Genomic DNA, 21,278 nt, shown 5'->3' with positions numbered 1-21,278 from the left:
CGAGTTGAGGGACGAACGCGCCGACGTGTACACCCACCGCGTCGCGCGACGAGACGCACAAGACGCAACAAGCCCCCGCCGTCGCCGCCCTCACATCCGCGGATTCGTCCCGCAGCAATCTGCCAATGACCGGCAGCAGCTTGGGAAGGTACGGACACGACGCGCCGTTCTGAAGCGCGGACGCGCGCGCGATGGTCGCCAACCCGCGCGCGGCGGCGACCCTCGAGGCGACGCACGCCTCGTCCTTGGCGGCGCGGACCAAGCCGTTGAGCGTGGCGGGCGCGTGCGTGGCGAGGACCAGTTCGGGTCGCGTCCTCGCCAGCGCCGCCAACGCCGTCGCCCTCGCTTCCCTCCCGCGGTCATTTACGTCGCCGTCCGGGGAGAGTTCGTGCGCGAGGCGGTCGATGAGGGACGCGCGCGTGTCGTCGGGGAGCCACGCGGCGACGTGGGCGAGCGCGAGCGCCGCGGCGTTAATCTCGCCGTCGCCGACCGCCGAGTTCGTGCCGACGGCGAAGATTGCGTCTCTGGCGCGCTCCGCGGTGGGCGTTTGCACCCCCTTGCCCGCGTGCGCGAAGACGCCGGCGATGGCTCGCAGCATCGCCTCGCGCACGCCCGCGTCGGACGCCGCGGCGAGGGCGGTGACGAGGTCGCCGACGAGGGGGTCGACGCGGGGTTGGAGGGTCATGAGACGGCCGAGCGCGGCGGCGGCGCGCTGTCGCACCGGCCTGTTCGCGTCGCTGAGGCACTTGACGAACGTGGTCTGGAGCTGCGGCACGAAGGGCTTGAGCGCGACGCCGCCCTTGTCGATCATCACCGCGAGCGCGCCCAGGATCGCGGACTTGACGGCGCCGGGGTACTTGTCCCCGAGTATGCGGATGAGCGGACCGGTAATCGGGATCACGTGGGGTTTGAGCGCCGACGTCGTCGTGGACATCACCGCCTCTCTCAAACCCTCCGCGGCGGACTCCCTCACCTCCGAGTTTTTCCCCACGAGAACGCCCTGCAGGTACACCTGCACGATCGGCGCGAGACCTTTGGGCAGGCAGAGCGCCGGGATGAGCAGGTCCTTGACGCTGGCGCCGCGGTTTTTGCGTCGCACCTTCTCCCGAGCCGTCTCCACGGCGCCCCGGACGTCTCGCAGATAGTGCGCCTGGTCCTCCTTGGCCACGACGCCCATGACGACGCCGAGCGCCGTCCACGCCGCGGACACCACGGACTCATCGTCGTCGATGAACAGCTCGAACAGGCCCTTGACGAGCTGCGGAACGTCGTCCTCCTCGTCGAAGCAGGGCGCCTCGACGGCGAATACGCCGCACAGCTTCGCGGCGGCGCACCTGACCCCCGGGGACTCATCCTCCAAACCCCCGAGAACTTCGGGGAGGAGGAGGTAGTGCGCCTCGTCGGGGACGGCGCGAAGGACCGCAGAGGCTGCGCCCGTCGCCGCCTCCGATTCGTCCGGGTCGTCGCTGCCCATCGCGGCGAGGAGCGGGGGGAAGAGCGCCTCGAGGTGGGGCGGCAGCGCCGGGCCGGCAACCTCCGCGAGCGACCCCAGCGTCGCCGCGCGCGCGGCGTCGATCGGTGGCGCCGCCAGCTTGGGGAGCACGGACGCCAAGATCTTCGGCTGCGCCCTGAGCACCTGCTTGAGGCCCTCGAGGGCGACGTCGTCGGTTTCCAGCTTGGATAGAAGCGCGGGGACGATATCCGCGGCGACGTCGGCGCCCCCGTGTCGAAACACGGCGTCAAACGCGGCGCCGGCTGCGTTTCTCACGCCCTCCTCCTCGTCGCACAGGGCGTCGCGGATCACCGGGACGACGTCGCCGATGTACTGCTCGAGGTCCTCCTTCCTCGCGGCGGCGAGCACCTCCGCGAGGCCGAGGCACACGCCCTCGCGGGTCGCCGCCTCGGAGTTTGCCAGCCCGTCGCTGAAAATTGGAAACACCTCGCCCAGCACGCGTTCGCCGAGCTTGCGAACCAGCTCGCCCAGGCACCTGCTCGCGGTCTGCCGCCTGTCGTCGTCCGCCGCGCTGAGTCCCGCGATGAGCCTTCGCATGAGATGCGGGAGGACCAGACGTAAGGTCCTCGGGGTGTTTGCGACGACCGTCTTCCAGATGTGCACAGCCGCGTTGCGCACCGCGAGGGTTGGATCGCTTCGAAGCGAGTACACCGCGGCGAGGAGGTCGTGGTGCCTCTGCTCGCCGAGGGTGTTCGTCAGCGCCCTACCCTGCGCCTCGGTGCTGATGCCCTCGTCGTCGGACCCGCCCTCGAGGTTGAGGACCTTCCCGCTGGTTCCCGCGATGCGGAACATCATCGAGCCCATGAGCTCGGTGGCGCTCTGCCTGATGCGCCAGTTCTCAGAGCTGATGCCGTCCTCGATGGACGGCAGGAGGAGGTCCAGAGACGGTCCGCTGTGCGAAAACTCCTCCACGAACACGCGGCCCGCGCTGAGCGCCGCGTCGCGCACAGCTTCCACCTGGTCCGCGAGGCCAGTGAGCACCTCGGCGAGCGCCTCCTGCAGGTGGGGCTCGAACAGGTGGCCGAGCGCGAGGGGCAGGAACCGAAGCAAGGTGAGGTGCCCCTCTCGCACGTGCGGCGCGACGTGGTGGCACCCGGCGAGGATCTCCGGGAGCATCGCCTCGAAGTGCTCTTGACCGAGCACGGCGAGGCACTCCGCCAGTCCCTGAGCCGCGCCGCTTCGCTCCGTCATCGGCCCGTCGCTCTGCAGCGTCTGCGTGAGCCAGGGGATGAGATCCGCAAAGTGCTCGTCAACGCCGCCCATGCCCCGGATCAGGGACGCCAGCGCGGACGCCGCGGTGGCCCTCACCTCGGGTATGGGATCGATGAGAGACTTTCGTATGTCCGGCAGGAGCAAGGGGACGTAGGGGCTCATGTCCTTCGGGTCTGCAACAAGTGCGCACATGTTACCCGCGATTTTGGCAGCCTTCTTCTTTAGGTCCGCGCGGCGATCCCGCAAACCCCTGGAAAGGACGGGGACGATGAGCGCGAGCGACGGCGCATCGACCACGTTGACGAACGTCATCTCCAGGAGCACATCGAGGCACGGTTGCGTGAGCTCCGCGGGCTTCGCGATGGCGCCGAGGAGGTAATCAGAGAGTGCCTCAATCTCAGGGTTTTTGATGACGTCGCCGATGGCCTTCAGCGCGTGCTGCGCAGCTTCCACAACCTTCGGGTGGGTGTCGATGAGCGTCTCGCTGAGCCTGGGTACGATCTGGGGCAGACACGCTCCAAGCTGCTTCGGCGCACACGCCGCCATCGCGCCCATTAGTTGCACGGAACCCTGCTTGGTCCGCCACGCGTTGTCCTCGAGACCCTTCATCAGCGCGGGCAGCACGAGCTTGACGCCTTGCGCCGAGAGCTGGCCCATAACGGCGCGCGCGGCGCTGATCGTAGCCTCTCTCACGTGCTCCGACTGATCGCCGAAGCACACGAGGAGCATGGGGAGGACGTGGATGACGTAAGGTTCGAACAGGCGGCCGAGTCGAAGGTTGAGAAGCTCGAACGCCATCAGCGCACCCTCCCTGGCATCGGGATTTTTCTTATCCTCCACGGCAGCCTTGACGGCGTCCATGATGCCGTACGCCTTGAGCGACGATATGCCGCACCCCTTGACCGCGCCGGCGAGACCGAACGCGGCGCCGCGCCTATCCGCGTATCCCTCTCCGTCGGTGACCTGCGCCAGGAGGCTCTCCACCAGCGCCCTGCGTTCGTCATCCGTCAGCGCCTTCATCAGCGGCGGGAGGCAGTCGGACACGGACCGCTGCACAGCCTCGGAGGGCGTGGACAGCACGGAGACAAGCCTGGCGAGGATCTGCCGGATCTTGGGATCCGCGGCGTCCAGGTGGCACGCCAGTGCCCCGAGGAAGACCACGACGCCCTGACGGACGTTATCTCTCTTTTCCTCGTCCTCGGCGCCGCCCCCGCCCCCCGCCGCCTGCTTATCAAAATATTTTTCGTACACCGGGAGCAGCTGCTGCACCTGTTCGGCGCCGTGCAGCTCGATCATGTTACGCCCCGCGGTCATGGCCGCGTCGCGCACGAGCTCATCGTCGTCGCCGAGCACCTTGGTGAGGAAGGTGCTCACCAACGGGAGGTCTCTGGGCGTGAGCGACGGCGCCACCGCGCCGAGAGCGCGCATGATCGCGGCGCGAGCCTGGGGGTCACCCGCGCTCCTCGAAGAAGCCTCCTCCCCGGGGAACGTCGCCAGCTGTCGCTTCCTGTCCATCGCCGCGAACGGGTCGTCCGCGTCGATCGTCTCCTCCTTCGGCGAGTTCTGCGAGAACGCCGCGAACAGCTTGGCCAGCGCGGGAGCCACGCCCTGCTCGCTCTCGGCGACAGCCTCGGCGAAGGCTCCCACCGCGGCGTCCCTCACGGCGGCGGCTTCGTGCGTCAAATACCGCAGAAGATCCGCCGGAGGAACCCTCGAACCGTTACACTCGGCTAGACCGTACGCGCTCCACACCTGCTCGGCGGTGGCGCGGTTATCCTCGTCGGGGTCGTGCCTGGCGAGGAACAGCGTCGTAACGGTCGTCGTAACGGTCGACGCAGCCGGGGGCGCCGCGAGGAGCGCCGCGAGCGCCGCCGAGCGCACCGCCCGAAACTGCGACTCGACGCCTCTCAGAAGCGCCGCCGCCACCGCGGCGCCGCCGTCCTCGTCGTCGCCGGCGCCGGCGGCCACCTCGAAGAGGAGCGGGCGCGCGGCGGCGGCCAGCTGTGGCGCGCCGTGCTCCAGGACGGTGAGCGCGAGCGCGGCGGCGGGGGCGCGGGGTAGGCCCTCGACGCCCGGCGCCGCGTGCGGAGCCAGGACGTCCAGCGCGAGTTTGCGAACAGCCGCGGGGGCCGAGTCCGGCAGGAGCAGAGCCTTGGCGCACACGGGAAACACGAGCGCGAGCGCCGCCGCGGGTAACGGCTCCTCGTCGTTCATCTCCACCGCCTCCGCGGCAGCCTCGAGTGCCCTACGCAGCGTCGCGGCTTCGGCGACGACGCGAGTCGAGGAGGGCGCGACGGGTTCACCGCGGGAGTCCAGGGGCGGGGGCGGAGCCGAGCCGTCCGCGAACGCCGCGGAGAGTCGAAGCGCGGCGGCGAACGTCTCCGGGACGCCGCCAAAGCCGAGGCCCATAGCCGCGTTGCCGGGGACCCCCGCGGCGGCGACGACCATCGCCGCCGCGCAATCCCCGCCGGGGCCGAGGGGCAAAATCGGGGAATCCAGGAGCGGGAGGACGTCCGCGGCAATCTCCGGAACTCGCGCCGCGGCGGCGCCGCGGCGGGTCCCGCCCCTCATCAGACTCGCGGTGAGTCGAAGCCGTAACGTCAGACGGTCCACCAGCGCCCGGACCCCCGCGCGCACCGCGGCTTCCTCCTTCATCTGCGCCTGACGCGCGATTTCCTCCTTGGTCATCTCTTTCGGCGCCCCGCCGGCGCCGGGACCCTTCTTCTTGCCGCCGGCCATCTGGCTCGGGCGCAAAGAGACGGCGACGGGCGCGTCGTCGTCGGAGTCGGAGCCGTAGTCCATGCGAGACTTGCCCCTCGCCTTCCTCGGGCCGTTGGCGTTGACCCGTACCTCAGCCTTGAACACGTCCACCGGGTCGGTGGAAAGCCGGCCGATTTGAGTGTTGAAAATCTTAATCTCGTTTGGTCCAATCGCGTCGTGCTCCGCGACGTCGCACAGATCCTTCGCGACGGGCAACAGCGCGTCGAGGGCGACCGCGGGGTTGAGCCGCGCCACCGCGAACGCCGCGCGCACCGCCGCCTCGCGATCGGACCGCAGCTCCGATCGAAGACCCTTCTCCCCGGCGACGACGGCGCAGATTTCCTTCGCGGCGGCATCGTTCGCCAGCCCAGCCCGCGGGTCCGGGCCCATCTCCTTCTCCGCGGCGGCATCCAGGCGCGCCATGAGCGCCTCCCACGCCCCCGCGCGCCTGCCGTCGGGAGCCGCGCACAGTGGGTGGTGCGCGGTGAGCAGCAGGAGCCCCGCGATGGACGCGGGCACCGAGGGACACCGGGACTCGTCCGAGGTCCGCTCGTCCGCTCGCCCGGGGAGGCCGCAAAACGCGGCCAGCGCGGCGCCGGCGAGCCGCGACGGGAACTCCCCGCACCTCGCAGCCGCGAAATTGACGTCGCCACCGCCGCCCTCGGTGACCGAGAGCGCGGGAAACCCCCCCGGGGTCTCCGCCGCCGCCATCCAGTGCCGAAGCGCGTCGAGGAGCCCCGCGGGGTCTCGGCCGTTTTCAATCGACGCCGCGACCCCTTCCCTCGCGGCGACCCGCACCGAGCTCGCGGGGTGCAGCAGCAACAGCCCGAGCGCCCGCTGGGCCTCCACCTCGGACTTGGCCCTCGTCAAGTGCGCGCCGTGGTGGCGGAGCAGCGCGGCGAGACACAGCGCGAGTACCTCGGAGTCGTCGGCGCCGAGCTTGGCCACCGCCTTTGGGTCAAAGTACGACGCGTCCGGCTTGATCGCGTCGGTCCACACCCCCTCCTTCGTCGCGTCCCTCCCGGCGTCGTCGTCCACCGCGGACGCGGTCGCGACGATGAACAGCGACATCGCCCCCTCCGCGCGCTGAGACGGCTTCGCGGCGCCAGCCTTGGCCGCCGCGGCGACCGTTTTGACCAGCGACCCGGCGCCGCCCGCCAACCCGCCGTTCGCCGCAATCGCCGAAACGAGGACGCGGAGGCAGTGCTTACCGTGACCGTCCTTGCCGTCCTTGATCCCACCCTTGAGCGCGTCCGCGACGTCTTTGGGAAGGGTACCGGGTAGGTGCGTCAGCCACGCGCCGAGCGCGTCCGTGATACGCTCCTTGACGTCGCGTTGCGCCTCCGACCCGAGCGAACTCGCCAGCGCGGCGCACGCCTCGCGAGCCATCGACCCCACAAACGAATCGTCGCCCCCGTCGCCCCCGTCGTCGTCGTCGTTCGAGTCGCCGCCCGGCGCTCGTGCCAGCCTCGCGATGGCACCGAGCGCCGCGAAGAGCCCCGCGCGCGCCTGCCACTCCTTCGGCCGTCGCTTCGGATCCCCGAGCTCGGCGACGATGGCGTCGAAGTACCTTTTAGCGGCGACCGTCGCGCCCGCGTTCGCGATCGCCGCGACGCACCCGACGGCGACCGCCCTCCGCCGCTCGTCGGCGTGCCTGACCTGCGCCAGCACGCACTCCCTCATCGCCTCTTCGCCCATGTGCGCGTCGAGGTTGGCGCACGGCGCGTGGGCGAGCATGGAAGCCACCGCGGCGAGGACGGCGTCGGGTGACCGGCGGAGTTGCTTACAGCTGTGCGCCACCGCGCCGTGTTCAAACTCCGCCGGACTCATCGTGGCCACCAGCCGGTGGAACAGGGAGGGAAGCGCGGGGGGAAGCTTGGCCTTGGCGTCGCCGCCCAGGACCACGCGGGTGTACGCGTCCATCGCGCGCGATCTCACCTCGGCGACCACCTCCGGGGATGAGCACGCGGTCGTGGTGGAGTGATGCAGCAGTTCCGTCGCGAGGCCGCACGCGGCGACGGGCGCGTTGGCCGCCATGGCCTTGCTCCCGTCGCCCAGCTGCGCCAGGTAGGCGCGCACCAGGGTCGGGCCCTTCCTCCTGAGGAGCTGCTGGAACGCGGAGCACGGCGGGGGCGTCTCGGAGCCGGACGCGAGCGCGGACGCCGCGGCGAGGGCACCCTGCGTCTGCGCGATCCTCGCGAACGCGCCGGCGTGCTCCTCGACGTCCAGCGCGTCCACCAGCAGGCACGACCACCTCGTGAGCACCAGCCTCTGCGATCGCCCAAGTTCGCCGGCCTTATCGCCGGCCTTCACCACCAGCCCGGCGAACGCCTTGAGGAAGTCGGCGTGCGCGAGCGCCGCGACGATCGCGCGCTCCACCGCCCTCTGGCTGGGCTTGTCGTGGTAGTCGCGCACGGTGGCGAACACGACGCGACACAGGTCCTGGGCCGCCGCCGTATCGGCCAGGCCCTCGTACTGGACCTTGCCGCACACGTCGGCCCACGCCAGGCGGCGCTCGGCGAGCGACCGGCTCGCCGTGCGCGCTCTCGCCTCCTCCATCGCGTCGTTTTGTGTCGACGAGACCCTAACAAACCCTGGGCGGTAGCCCGCCGCTCGCAGCTCACAGGTGTGATGCAGCTGTCATTTTTTGTCCGCTCCGAGAAAAACGCCTTTTGGTTTTGGCTATCCAAAAGGTAAACGGAGAGTCGCCTCATTCTCATCAGATCCGCCCCACAAGCAACGACACGCGCGACACGCGATATGGTACTACGAGGCTCTGAGCTCGATGGGGCTATCCAATGGTACCTGAAGCATCGCCTCGAGACGCAAAAGAACGGAGCTCCCCGCACCACCGTGAGCGACGAGGACATCTCCGCCTTGCGGGTCATCAGGGACGCCGCAGATTCGGGTGACCGAGAGGCTCAGTTAATATTCGGTCAGATGCACTCCAGCAGGGACGTGCCAGGGTGGACACTGCCGAATATCGAGATAAATGACGTCATCGCCGTGAAGTATTTCCGCATGTCCGCCGAGCAGAACGTGGCGGCGGCGCAACACGAGCTCGCGAACATGTACTTTCACGGCAATGGACTCGAGAGGAATGTTTTGCTGTGTGAGCAGTGGAACGACAGGGCGATCGAGAACCAGTACTTGTTCATGACACAACCCCCCGACATCAAGCCCAACATTCTGCAGTTGGAGAGCATGCAGATGCACTTGCTCGCCGAAAGGCTCAGACGGGTCGCGCGGAACGGTCCGCTCCTCGTTGACGACATACATGTCACTTTCCGGCAACTCCCGACTGACGTCGCTTTAACGCCGCCGACACCGACGGCTAACATCCTCTGCGTGGCATGTAGAGCGTCCATTCCGATCGACACCCGCAAGAAGTTCTGCTCGGGTTGCAACATCGCAGCGTACTGCTGCAGGGCATGCCAGAAGGCGGACTGGAAGCGTCACAAGAAGGTGTGCGGGAAGGAACCCAATAGGACTCACCCCCTCAGGAAAGCGAGCAAGAATCAGCATAAAGCAGATATCTCCGTGGCGCACGACTATCTTCATTCGGTGCCCGGCCTGATAAACTTCGCCACGCTGCTGTACTACATCCACTGGAACGACTCCCCCATTATCATCGTCTCCACTGCCGCGGGTACCGACGGGATGAAACCGACCTTGACCGTGCGCCCGAAGCGTAAATGGGAGCTATATGTGAACAAGGATGGAAGCTCCCACCTGTGGAATATGTACAAAGATGGCCCCAGGATCGAGGAGTTCAAGATCCAGTACAACCTCCAGCACCTCGGTCCGGAGCAGGCCAAACGTCTCGAATCCTGTTTGCGTCACGTGGAAATGACACCGGACAGGCAGAGAAAGCACGGAGCATTGGACGATCCGAATCAGATCATCATGGAGGATCGAGCGGCGAGGTTTGCCGCAGATGCCCAGGAGCGCTTGCTCGCCCACCACGTCCGCGCCTACACCACTCTCCCCACGTCCGTGAATGAGATGAACGAGTTCCACGCGTCCCACATGCGAAGGATCGGCAAGGATCCCGAGTTTAATTTGTGTGTGGAGCGCGCGTTTAATGCGATGGAGCGCCTTGACAGGCTTCAGGAGTACCTCTTCGCCGCGGCCGCCGCGGCCGCCTCGACCGCCTGAAAACTTCAACCGTGAGACAAATACACTTACTTTTCCGGAGATTCGTTAGCGAAGAGTTGTTAAAGTAGTTACGAGTACCGCGCGTATCACGAGAACCTGAGCTCCCCCTGCACGCCGCGGCGACGTCCCACCGGCCACTCTCCGGGTCCCTCGTCGCGACGATCCCGGGGCACGCGGTTCGCGTGTTGAGCCCGGGCGAAATCTCAGACATCGAAAATCCGAGGGTGCCACTGATCATGATGACTGGGAGTCGAGCCCAGGTCTCCCACAAATCAAACATCAAACATCGAAAAAAAATTCCGAGGGGTCCACTGGGAGTCGAGCCCAGGTCTCCACGAAATTCGATGCGCGTTCCAGTCCAAGAAATAACCTTCTCGGCAGCTCGAACCTCGGACCCGCGCGGGCGTCGCCACAACGACCCGCTCGCGGCGCCATGCGCGAGCGCCCCGCGCGCGCTAACCTCGAGTTCGGCGGCGCGTCCGGTGCCGCGGCGGTGATCCTGCTCAGCCACGTCACCGTCTATTACGTCCTCCTGTGCGTCGCCGCGAGCGATGGGGCGCTGTATCCTCTCCCGAGGACGCTCGACGGGTGGCGCCGCGCGGGGCGGGACCTGGCGAGGCTCGCCTCGCCAACCCCCGGCGCGCTCGCGGCGTACCTGGCGTGGCTCGGCGCGCAGGTGGGCCTCGCCCTCGCGTGCCCCGGTCCGGTGGTCCTCGGCTACCCGCTTCGAGGCGGCGACGTCGCGGGGCGCGCGGACGACGACCGTTCCGAGACCGCCGCGGGGGTTCCGACGAAAACGGACGAAGACGAAATCGGCGAGGCGCGGACGATCGAAAACCAAAACGAAAACCGTTCCCGAGGAGCCGCCCCGCCTCCTCCGACGACGCGGCTGAGGTACAAGTGCAACGCCCTCGCGGCGTGGTGGGTGACGCAGGCGTGCCTGATCGCGACGCTCCTCCTCTTCGGCGACGCGCCCTTTCGCTGGATCGCCAGTCGATGGGGCGAGCTCGCGACGTGCGCCGTGGTCGTCGCCGACGTCGCCTCCGTCGGGCTCTACCTTCACCATCGAAGTCGGCGATGGCGACGGAGGTGGCGACTGCGAGTGACCGGCGGAGTTGAAGAAGGAGGAGGAGGAGGAGGACGAGGCGGCGGGCGCGAGGGTGCCGAGGGTGCCGAGGGTGCCGAGGGTGCCGACAAATACGCCGATGTCGAAGACGCCGATGTCGAAGACGAGCTAACGAACCCGGTGTACGACGTCTTCATGGGCGTCGTCGCAAACCCTCGGTCGTTCGGGGGAAGGCTCGACTGGAAGCTGTTCACCGAACTTCGAGCGAGCTGGGCGACGCTCTTCATCCTGACGCTGGCCGCGTCTCTCGCGGGAGCCGGCGACCATAACCTTGAGCACGCCATGGATGACGACGGGACTGGGACGATCGGCTTGTTCTTCTTCTGCCCGCGGCGTCGTATCTCGAACGCGTCGTTTCTCCTGCTGTTCGCGCACTGGCTGTACGCCAACGCGTGCCACAAGGGCGAGGCGTGCGTCCCGTTCACGTTCGACGTCATGAGGGAGAAGTTCGGGTGGATGCTGTGTTTCTGGAACCTCGCGGGCGTTCCTTTCGTGTACTCGGCCAACGCTTTCTTCGTCGCGAAAAACGACGTGAGGCTGACGACGCCCCGCTTCGCCTTCGTCCTGGCGCTGTTACTCTCCGCGTATTACGTCTGGGACACCTCGCAGGCGCAGCGCGTGCGATTTCGCGCGAAGCACCTGGGCGTGGGCCTCGGAAAGCGCCCGTACGCCTTCCCCGAGCTCCCTTGGAGCGAGTTGCGCTCGCCCGTCGCGATATCTACGGCACGAGGGTTCCCGCTTCTCGCCAGCGGATGGGTCGGGATGGCGAGAAAGATTCACTACACCGCGGACCTCGCGATGGCGTGCGCGTGGGCCCTGGCGTGCGACCGGTGGCCGTGGCAGAGCGCCGTGGTCTGGTTCTACCCGGCGTTCTTTCTCGCCATGATCACGCACAGGGCGGGGAGGGACGAACGAAGGTGCTCTGAAAAATACGGGGACGACTGGCGAAGACTTAAGGAACGAGTGCCCAACGTGTGGGTCCCCGGGGTGTTCTGAGTACTGTGTGTACTGTGTAACTACTTCGCTACTGCACGCGAGCCCTCGCCTTGAAGCTGACGAGAACAAACGCAGCACTAGTCTACTTCCCCTCTGAACCCGCGAGGTCCAAGTCGCTGTTCTTCACCTTCATCCTCCGCTTTGCCTGCTTTTCGCTGTACGTCACGCACGAGTACGCCACTCCCCCGACGGTGTTCGTCAGTATGCCCATCACGTGCGTGACGCTGGGATCCACCCCGCCGCCGAGCAGGAAGAAACCCAACGCCGTGCTCACCACGCCCTTCAGCACCCCGACCACCGTCGTCGTGAGAGCCGAGTTGGTCAAAGTGCAGAGGAAGAGCGCGTAGTTGAGCAGCATGCCCGCCAGCAGCGCCAGGACGAACACCGAGACGAACCCGACGTCCCCGGACATCGCACTCAACCTCTCGATTCCGGACCCGAGCTCCCCAGTGGCGAGAACCACGAGAAACAGCGGCGGCGACGACAGCATAGCGTTGTACACCATGATCTCGATGGAATTCATCCCGCGCTCCGCCCCGGTCCTCTCCACCACCAGGAGGTAGCTCGCCTGCAGCGCGCAAGACGTGAGGCCCATCACGTACCCCCTGGGATCGAACTCCAAGTCCCCGTATCCCGCGATGAGGCACCCGAGCACCACGACGACGATGCACGCGACGACCTCCTTGGAAGGATCGGGCCTCAGTCGCAGCGCCTTGTTCGCGGCGAGGACCACCGCGGGCGTCAGCCGCTTCAGCGTGTTGTAGGTCGGCACGCTCACCTTGGCGAGACTGGCGAGCGCGAAGGCGACGTTCGCATTGTACAAAATCGCCACCGGGAGCAGCTTCTTGGCCTGCGCGAGGCTGATGGGCGCGAACTGCACCCTCCCGGCACCGCGCAGAAAGAAGAGTACCGCCACGGTGACCGCCATCTGGCAGAGCAGCAGGAAGTTGCTCTCCTCCAAGCCGTAGACGCTCATCACAGCCTTGTTGATGAAGCCCATCGCGACGGCGACTACCCCGTAGAACACAGCCGCGAAGGCCCCGACCATGGCGGACGAGGGCGGCGCCATGGCGGACGAGGTTGGACGAGGAACGATCGCGCACGAGAAGTGTTGCTATTTTTTGCGCTGGCGGGGTTGTTCGGAAATTTTCATGGAATTTGTAACGCGCGCCTTCTGCGTTTCAGAAGCCGCACTTACACTTGGGAATGTGCGCTATGTGCCGACGAAGCGCCGTCGTGCTCGCCGTGCGAACCCTCTCCCACCACGACTCCCCGAGCGCGCCCTCCCCGCCGACGAGAGACACCCTCACCACCGTCTCCGGCGAGCCAAAGTACGTCGACTTATCGGATCGAGACGCCGCGGTGACAACCACCCCGCCCCCGCCCGAGTTCAGCGCCCTGACCAGATCGCGGTTCACCGCGTTCATGTCCACGCCATGGTTGCGCTCCATCTCATCCACCGTGAGCCCGTTGGCGGCCGCGCCGGTGAGCCTGAAGTGCGCGCAAGTGGCCGCCGCCAGCGGATGGCACCAGTCCCCGGCTTCCACCCACTCGAGCCTCAGGTCTGACCCGACGAGCTCCCGCGCGCCCGCGAGGGCGGCGGCGACGTCGAGATCGCCGGAACGAGGCGGCGGCGATTCGAGATCTCCCAGCTGCGCGAGCGCGACGTCCCGGTCGATGTCCGGGCCGATGAGGATGAGCCTGGTGGCCGATCGAGTCTTCGCCGGCGTCTTTGAAAACGCGCTTTCAAACCCGGGCGGCCCCCGGTTCTCGCTCGGCTCAATCTCCACGCGGCGCCTGCCGGACAGGTGAAAGTCGTACTGAACCCCGGGCTCCTCGGCGAAGGTGACGAACCCCTTCGCGCGGACAACCCCGGGCGGGATTCCGCACGCGACCCACGCCTGAAACGACGCGAGCGACGTCGGCCCGCCCTCGTACGCCACCGAGCCAAAGTCGGCGCCCGATTCGTCCGACCCGTCCGAACGCGACCTCCCCGTTGGTCCACGTGGCGCGTGCGTCGTGCGCCTGGCGGGGTCGATGACGAACGGCCCACCCCCCGCGGCGGACGGTTTCGGGCGATCGCCGGGCTTCCGTAGCCCCTCGCCCGTGGGAGACACGAGGAACGGCCGCGCCGCGGCGTCCCAGTCGTGCCCAAACTTGCCCTCGGGCTGCGCCGTCAACTCCACGTCGAGGATCGCGGTGAGCGGCGCTCGCCCGCGCTCGCACTCCACCACCCTCGCGTCCGGCGCGTGCTCGCCCACAAACTCCCTCGCGAGCTTGAGCTTCTTTTCGCTCCCCTCGAGCAGGTCCGTCTTGTTCAGCAGCACGACGTCCGCGACGGAAAGCTGCGCTCGCCACGCGTCCGGGCCGTCGAGGTAAAACCCGGCGGCTCCGTACGCGGCGGCTTCCGCGTCCACGACGCACACCACGGCGTCAAGTCGTACCCTGGCCATCTTACCAAACTTTTTGTCTAGGGACGCCACCGTCTCGGTGGGGTCCACGAGTCCGGAGGTCTCTATGAGGAGGTAGTCTACGTCGGCGACGCTTTCGCCGTGTTTGGCGGATTCGTCGAGCATGCGCCACACCTCCGTCTCGAGCTCGCCGCCCAGGGTGCAGCAGAGGCATCCGTTGGTGAGCTCGACGACGCCGCGCGTGTTCTTACCGGCGCCGCTGCCGGGCATGACGCCGTTGTCGTCCCTCGCCACGAGCTCGGCGTCGATGTTGAGCTCGGCGAAGTCGTTGACGACGCAGGCGACGCGCAGATCCTGGCGGTTCGCGAGCACGTGACGCATCACCGTGGTCTTGCCGCTGCCCAGCCAGCCGGTGACGAGGGTGGTGGGCAGACGGCGGCGCTCGGCGGGCGCGAACGCGGTGCGGAGCTCGTAGTTACGGAAGAGGTTCACGGTGTCCTCCTCGCGCCGAGGTGGGCGGGAGGCCGGGGCTTTGTCCGCATCGGCGCCCGCGCGCGAACCCTCCATCCTCGTCTCGACCGATCCCCCGCTCCTCCTCGGCACCGCGCTCGAACCGCGCTTCGACGCGGGGCGAATATCCCCGCCGACACCGAAAGATATCGACGCGGGCCGTATCGACCCGCCGAACATGTGATCCCCTCGCCAAGCGAGAGGCTCCCGCGCAGCAGAGAAGTGTGAATCTCGTCGCCGGGCAGGGCAGGCTTGGTGGCGTGGACCGACCGAGAAAAAAATTCAGCTGTTTGGACGGCGCGGAGCGACGATGCGGTCACATACGGTCGCTTCTCCGGGCGCGACGCGTTCAACAGCGCTACGCTCACACCTACATTTCGTCGTCGTCTACCGCTACTTATCCCGTCTCAGTCCGAGCCCGAGTCCGAGTCCGAGTCTGAGTCGCTTTCCATGAAGAAGTCATCCTTCTCCTTTCCGTCATCCTTCTTAGCGGCGGCAGCCGCCGCGACGTCCGTCCCGCCCTCGTTCGCCTCCGCCAGCGCGGCGTCCGCCAGCCCGCGCTCCTTGATGATTTGCCTCAGCTTCTCCCGCTTGCGCTTGATGGCGTCGTCCTCCGCGTCTCCCTTGAGCACCGACACGTACTTGTACCCCTTTGGAAAGTTGGTCACGTAGTGCAGGTCGTCCCGCAGCGACTCGAGCTCCCTCGTCACCGCGTCCGGTCGCCGCCGCTCGTCCGGGTTGGCCTTCTCGAGCTTCTCGATCGCTCGCGTGAGCTTGACGCGCTCGAAGAACTTGACCTTGTGGTACTTGACCGCCATCTTCCGCTCTCTCTCCGCCTGCTTGTTCTCCTTGAAGATGCCCTCCAGCTTCTCGAGCTCGCGCTGCTTCTCGAGGCGCAGCTTCTCCGGCAGGCCCTCGCGCTTGAGCAGGCGTTGGATGTTCCTCATCTGGTTCTTTGTGGAGACTTTCTTGCCGCCCCTGCCGCCCTTCCCGCCGCCGCCGCCTCGGCCCCGGCCCCGGCCCCGGCCCCCGCCGCGACCACCGCCGCGACCACCGCCGCCGCCGCCTGCCGGTGCTCCCATGGCGACCGCCCTCTCCGTTCGCGCTCCCTTCTCTCTCCGCTCCGACCGCGACCTCGCGATGCGCTCGCCGAGTATGAGCTCCGAGTCTAGCCCGCGCGTGAATTCACACCGGGCTCGGCCCGTCCGAGCGCTCTGGACCCCCGCTGAACTGTGGCTTCGGGCGCCCTCGAAATGAAATCCTTTTCCCACGGTGACGAGGTCACTCACGCAGTCACGTGAGCGCGCCAGCCTGCCAACGCGAGCTGAATTCGCCGGAGCTGCTACGGGCTTCGATCGATCAGCAACCCGCATAAAACGAATAACGAACTTCGAAAGAACCGTCTGGGAATGAACCGTCGGTTCCGTTCGGATTGGCCAATTTATGATAAGGTTTGCCTCGCGAGAAACAAACTCTGACTGGTTGCCCAGTCGGAGTGCACGCAAAAACAAACGAGAAAGTTCCGTGGCTGATAATGAGGAAAGTCTTCGAGATTTTACCGGGATTTCCCGATCAAAGTGCCACGCCGAAACCCCGGGAAAGTTGATTGATATTATTATTATGCGGGGCTCTTTTTCGCTTCTCCTCGGAAGATTCGAGCCCGCACGGGCTGGAGTGGCACTTCCCTGCGGCGCGAGACCCTTATTGCGCTCGAGGATCTCGGTGTTTTGCGGCGCGAGCGCGCGCGGGAGAAACCCGCCTCGACCCCGTCGCAGTCGCGAGGGTTTCCTTCGGGAGAAATTGCTTGCGAATCCCTCTGCGAGGTTATCCTTCCGCGAGGTGACGCAATGCCCACGGTCAGGAGCGACCCGAAATACGAGAGGATCGCACAAGGCGCCGCGGTTGTGGACGATTATGTGCTTCAGGAGTTTCTGACGGACATCATCGACAGCGCGCCCTTCGCCGCGGCGGGAAACCAGACTATCCAGCTCGTGGATGCCTCCAACGACGCACCAGCCCCTCAGATTTTGAGTAACGGGAATGGCCACTCCAACCCCAACAAGGCGGTGAATGGCCTGCGCCAGTGGTCGCTCGGTAGCGTGGACTTCACTGCGCTGCTAAACACGCCCCCGGTGACCGCCGACATGATGGATCTCGGCCCACCGGTGCAGATCGATACCGCGCCAAAGGCGACCGCCAAGAAAACTTCGAAGAAGAAAAACACCTCCCAGAACAGCTCCGACGATGTCTTAATCCCGGGCGGATCCGACGACGATCCGAACGATCCGGAGGCTCGACGCAAGCGCCAGCGCTACGCAAACCTCCAGGCGCAGAGGCGCTGCCGCGAGCGCCATCGCAATCACGTCTCTACCCTCGAGCAGGAAAACAAGGAGCTCCGTGATAAGATCGCCAAGCAGGAGGACGAGGTCAAGCGCCTGAAACAGGCGCTGCAAAAGTCCCAGACCGGCCTCGAGGAGTGCCAACTCAAGACCAGCGGCGCGGACTCCGAAAACGTCAAGCTCATCAAGGAGAAGTCCGAGCTCGAGCGTAAGCTTCGCGTGTGCAGCATAAAGAACAGCGAGCTCGAGTACAAGCTGCAAAGCTCCGTTCCCGGCTCCCCCGCGGGCAGCGACGTCGCCCTGAACCGGCACAACAGCGAGAACGAGATGCGCCTGAAGATCGAGGACGAATTCCAAAACGGGCGCACGGTCAAGATTCAACACAGGGCCGGGCGCCTGAGCCGAGTGTCCACGTGCGACTCGGACGGCGAGTTCGAGCTGCCCACCCTGCAGGAGGAGGCGTGCGCCGTGGCGCAGGCGGCGCAGCTGGAGCTCAAAAACGGCGCCAAGGAGCACAGCGAGGATTGTCTCGAGGCGATGAGGCTGATCGCGCTGAAGCTCACCGAGCACTTCAAGTCCTTCCTCGTGGACGGCAACGCGTGCTCGCAGATGGGCGTGTACTCGATCCTGGCGGGCCCGCCCAAGGATGGCGAAGAGTCGCCGTGCGCGGGCATGCTCGCGCAGGGTCCCGGCCAGCCCGAGAGCGTGTTCAAGCGCGCGCACTTTTTGGCCCGCGAGATGGCGCTGTCGGAGGACCAGCGGCGGGCGGTGGTGGCGAAGTGGAAGCTCCACGCGGAGGCGCTCGGCAAGATTTTTGAGGCGCGAAAGAAGCTCACCGCGGATGCGCTCATGCTGCAGGGATCTAGCCCGGCGGCGACGCTGGTGGACTTCATGAGCATCGGCGCGGGAACACTGGCGGGGGCCGCCACCGAGCAGGACGTGCTCGACCGGACGGGGCAGCTCACGCTGACGGGTTTTGCCGCGCACGCGTGTCGGGTGGAGAGCGTGATTCGGGACCTGCGCACCAACATCAGCGCCGAGCAGCTGCAAAATTTCGTGCTCGTGAGCGAGGTGGTGGACGAGGTGCTCACCCCTCTGCAGACGTGCATCATCTGCGCCAAGTGGGGCTCGGGGTGCCCGGACATGCTCGCCGTGACGCGCGCCATCACCGTGCAGACCATGGAGCTCATGCCCGACCTCCGTTGAGTCGACGCCGGAACACAACGCGCCCGTGGCGACGACCAAGCTCAACACGCGCTTTCAGCGATTTTAGCCTGTTACAACTACATCCCGTGAAATAATACATTTCCTTGTACCCAATACAACAACAACAACAACAACAACAACAACAACACGTCATCACGTCATCACGCGGGCGGCGCCGGGATCCGCACCGGCGAAGTGTCCTTCCTCGCCTCCTCCAAACCCCCGCGCCCGCGCCGCTCCCTCCCGAACCTCGGCGAGGCGTTCATCTCCATGTGCAGCCGCATCGCCATCTCCTCGTCCGTCAGCGGCTTCGGCGGTTTCGGCGACCGCGGTTTCGGCTTCACCCTGATCGGTTTCGGCGCCGCCGGAGGGGTTTTGCTCGCGGCGCCGCCGGCCGTCTGCCTCGACCCGAGCAGCTCCTCCGTCTTTCTCGACCCGAGCAGCTCCTCCGCCTTCTTCTTCGCCTCTCGCGCCAGATCGGCGAGTTCCTCCGCGACGCGGGCGGCGTCCTTAGCGGCGCGCGCCTTCTCGTTCGCCAGTTGACGCGCGGCGACCGCGCGTTCGCCCTTGGCCAGCGCCTTAGCCTTGGCGTCAGCCGCGACGGTGCCGGCGGATTCGCTCGGAACCGTCGCTTCGTTGTCAAACGAGCCGGCCACCCGCATGAGCGTCGTCGGGGACATCGGGTTCATCTTCGGGCCGGCCGGTCGACCGTGATCGTCGGTTATCATGTCCTTCTCCTGCGCGTGTTTGAGCCGCTGCGCGCCCAGCGCCAGCAGGCTCACCGGCGGAGGAAGATCGCTCGTTGACGTTGACGGAATCTGGGCAGTCGCCTTCAGGCGTTTTCGCGGAGGTAAATGCGCGAGCACGTCCGCAGCCATCGTCGCGGCGGCGACCATTCTCTCGGTGGCGTTACGAGTGCTGTTTCTGCCGCGCGTGGTCGGCTTTGGGGTTCACACGAAACACCCTCGAATTCGGAGCTGCACCTCCGAAGGCGCGCGACACAACCCTAAATTTGTGGAAAAGGAACTGCGTCTTTTGGTTGCCAAACGCCCGTTTCCCTCGTTTCCCGGTTGACTGCGGACTGTGGACTTCCCGGTGTGTCGCGATACGAACGGCGCCTCCGTTTGGTTCCAATACGCGAATTCCGCCCGTCTTTTTTGACGGGCGGCGCCTCCTGCACTGCGCCCCTTCGCAACCTTCGGGCAGGATAAAGGACCGAGAAAGCATGCGTATCTGGGCGTTGGATATTCTCGGTTTGGCGCCAGTTTCAGGAACCCGACCGCATTTGAAAATATGATCGATAAATTGAAAGGGAAGATGAGTCGATTTCGCAATTTCAGGGTCAAGAAAACAATCTGAAAGGAGAAATGTGAATCTGTATATATTTTCAAGAAAGGGTTGAAAGAGGAAACTGTCCGCTCTTGCTTGCAACCTTGCAACACGGGAATCCATGTCACCCTTCAATGGGTGATAGCGATGAATCTACAACTGGCGTCAATGGTCTAGTGGTTATGATTTATCCTTCCCAAGGTTAAGACCCGGGTTCGATTCCCGGTTGACGCAGTCCTTCTTTTTTGTTTTTCCCATCTGGCGAAGGAGATCGACGCGACGTGATGTTGGCGTCCTAAGCGCGGAGTTTGACGCGATCAGGGCGAGTTTGTGGCGGGCTACGACGCCCAGGACGTCGCCTGGTCTCTCCTTGAAAATATTTCCTCGGCTTTTTTTGACATCGGACCCACTCGGTCACTCCGCAGTGCGAAGAAGAGGTCTCCCGTCGGCGAAGCCTGGATCGCGGATGTCGTTTCAAGATCGTGGCGACGCCTCCGTCTCGCCGTCTTCGAGCGACGACGACGACGACGACGACGACCCGATCCTAACGCGAATCAGGCAGCAGATCCAGGACGACGACGTGAAGTACGGCAAACCACCAGGTGTCGACGCGTCTGTGAGGCAGCAGCAAACGACGGCGACGGTCGTTCGGCACGTGCGAGACGCGGGACCCCGAGGCATGCCCGCGCCAACGTACCGGCCGCGTCTGGTGGTGGCCCGAAGGGCCGGGGGTGATGCGGACGGCGGGGCGGGCACGTCTCCAGGACCATCCCAACTCGAGGTCAACAATCTCGACCCCGGTCGCGTCGATACCCACGCCGCCACCCATCGCGGGGCGACCCAAGCCCGCGTAGGCCGCACGTCCGCCGCGATTCGAATCGCTCGCGCGGGCGCCGCCGGGACGTCGACGAAACCCGCGACGGACCTCGAGACGAGGAGCCACGTAGAATCCTCCGCCGCCCTCGCCGAGCTCGAGGCGATCCTCGCAGACGACGCCGCGTTTCGGCCGAGCCGCTCCACCTCGGCCGCCGCCGCCGATGCGTCCTCCAGAGATCTCGAGGAGACGATGAGACGCGCGGACGACGCGGCTTCCGAGGCGGAGCGCACGCGGGGTGAGCTTCGGGCGCGGGTGTCGGGGATCATCGCCAAGGTTGACGACATGACGGCGTCGAGCGCGAGTCTGAGGGAGATCGAATCGATGGCCAAGGAGCTGCACGAGAGGACGTCGGACTTCGGTAAGGAACTCGTCGAGGTGGCGAGGATCAACGACGTGCGTTTGGACGACGATTAGGCGGATCCGCGGAGGCGACCGCGCGCTTCGCGGCGCAGGCGAACTTCTAGGCACACTTTCACTGGTAAACTAGGCACACTTTCACGATAACTCAAGCGTCGGCGTCCGCGCCCTCCGTCGACCGCCCCACCCCTCGTCCTCACCCCGTCTTGCGCTTCCCGAGCACGAACGGGTTCCTCGGCATCCCCAGGCATCCGGTGATCTGCCCCGAAAGCGCCCAGTACGACGCCGCGAACGCCGCCGCCGCCGTCGACACGATTGCGCACGCGAGGACGTCTGTCGCGGCGCGACCCAGCTCAAACTCGAAGCCGCGCGCGAGTTCCACCGCCCCGCCCCCGCGCGGGGGCACGATCGCCGCGCACGCCGCGATCGCGCTCGTGTACCACGGCGGGCTCGGGCTCGAGTCCGGGTCGGCGACCCGCAGCGA

At 66.2% G+C, this 21,278-nt stretch overlaps 9 protein-coding genes across 9 annotated transcripts; 4 read left to right on the top strand and 5 right to left on the bottom strand.

Moving 5' to 3' along the window:
• Positions 1 to 304: 304 nt before the first annotated feature.
• On the bottom strand, positions 305 to 4,021 carry MICPUN_78904 (predicted protein; the record flags this gene model as incomplete). Its single annotated transcript, XM_002499564.1, has 1 exon — positions 305 to 4,021. A coding segment is annotated over one exon (3,717 nt), but the record flags the coding sequence as incomplete, so codon positions are not given.
• Positions 4,022 to 8,245: 4,224 nt separating this feature from the next.
• MICPUN_56093 (predicted protein) lies at positions 8,246 to 9,643 on the top strand (the record flags this gene model as incomplete). Its single annotated transcript, XM_002500045.1, has 1 exon — positions 8,246 to 9,643. One exon carries the CDS (start codon positions 8,246 to 8,248, stop codon positions 9,641 to 9,643), a length of 1,398 nt encoding a protein of 465 aa, XP_002500091.1.
• An 886-nt stretch (positions 9,644 to 10,529) lies between these two features.
• Positions 10,530 to 11,765, top strand: MICPUN_75586 (predicted protein; the record flags this gene model as incomplete). The annotated part of the gene is made up of 2 exons (XM_002500044.1): positions 10,530 to 10,713; positions 10,858 to 11,765. Coding segments are annotated over 2 exons (1,092 nt in total), but the record flags the coding sequence as incomplete, so codon positions are not given.
• Positions 11,766 to 11,847: 82 nt separating this feature from the next.
• MICPUN_79273 (Drug/Metabolite transporter superfamily) lies at positions 11,848 to 12,765 on the bottom strand (the record flags this gene model as incomplete). Its single annotated transcript, XM_002499563.1, has 1 exon — positions 11,848 to 12,765. One exon carries the CDS (start codon positions 12,763 to 12,765, stop codon positions 11,848 to 11,850), a length of 918 nt encoding a protein of 305 aa, XP_002499609.1.
• A 181-nt stretch (positions 12,766 to 12,946) lies between these two features.
• On the bottom strand, positions 12,947 to 14,866 carry MICPUN_56096 (predicted protein; the record flags this gene model as incomplete). Its single annotated transcript, XM_002499562.1, has 1 exon — positions 12,947 to 14,866. One exon carries the CDS (start codon positions 14,864 to 14,866, stop codon positions 12,947 to 12,949), a length of 1,920 nt encoding a protein of 639 aa, XP_002499608.1.
• A 227-nt stretch (positions 14,867 to 15,093) lies between these two features.
• Positions 15,094 to 16,059, bottom strand: MICPUN_56097 (predicted protein; the record flags this gene model as incomplete). The annotated part of the gene is made up of 1 exon (XM_002499561.1): positions 15,094 to 16,059. One exon carries the CDS (start codon positions 16,057 to 16,059, stop codon positions 15,094 to 15,096), a length of 966 nt encoding a protein of 321 aa, XP_002499607.1.
• Positions 16,060 to 16,825: 766 nt separating this feature from the next.
• On the top strand, positions 16,826 to 18,343 carry MICPUN_107745 (predicted protein). The gene has a single exon (XM_002500043.1). It carries the CDS (start codon positions 16,831 to 16,833, stop codon positions 18,229 to 18,231), a length of 1,401 nt encoding a protein of 466 aa, XP_002500089.1. The 5' UTR covers positions 16,826 to 16,830; the 3' UTR covers positions 18,232 to 18,343.
• MICPUN_107746 (predicted protein) lies at positions 18,325 to 19,423 on the bottom strand. Its single transcript, XM_002499560.1, has one exon. It carries the CDS (start codon positions 19,107 to 19,109, stop codon positions 18,393 to 18,395), a length of 717 nt encoding a protein of 238 aa, XP_002499606.1. The 5' UTR covers positions 19,110 to 19,423; the 3' UTR covers positions 18,325 to 18,392.
• Positions 19,424 to 19,694: 271 nt separating this feature from the next.
• Positions 19,695 to 20,851, top strand: MICPUN_56100 (predicted protein; the record flags this gene model as incomplete). The annotated part of the gene is made up of 2 exons (XM_002500042.1): positions 19,695 to 19,739; positions 19,796 to 20,851. The coding sequence occupies 2 exons, from the start codon at positions 19,695 to 19,697 to the stop codon at positions 20,849 to 20,851; spliced, it is 1,101 nt and encodes a 366-aa protein (XP_002500088.1).
• Between the last annotated feature and the right edge of the window lie 427 nt (positions 20,852 to 21,278).

Source organism: Micromonas commoda, chromosome 2 (assembly GCF_000090985.2).
Source record: "Micromonas commoda chromosome 2, complete sequence".
Lineage (NCBI taxonomy): Eukaryota > Viridiplantae > Chlorophyta > Mamiellophyceae > Mamiellales > Mamiellaceae > Micromonas > Micromonas commoda.
The sequence above is the reverse complement of the archived record's forward strand: the minus strand, read 5'-3'. Positions and strand labels throughout refer to the sequence as shown.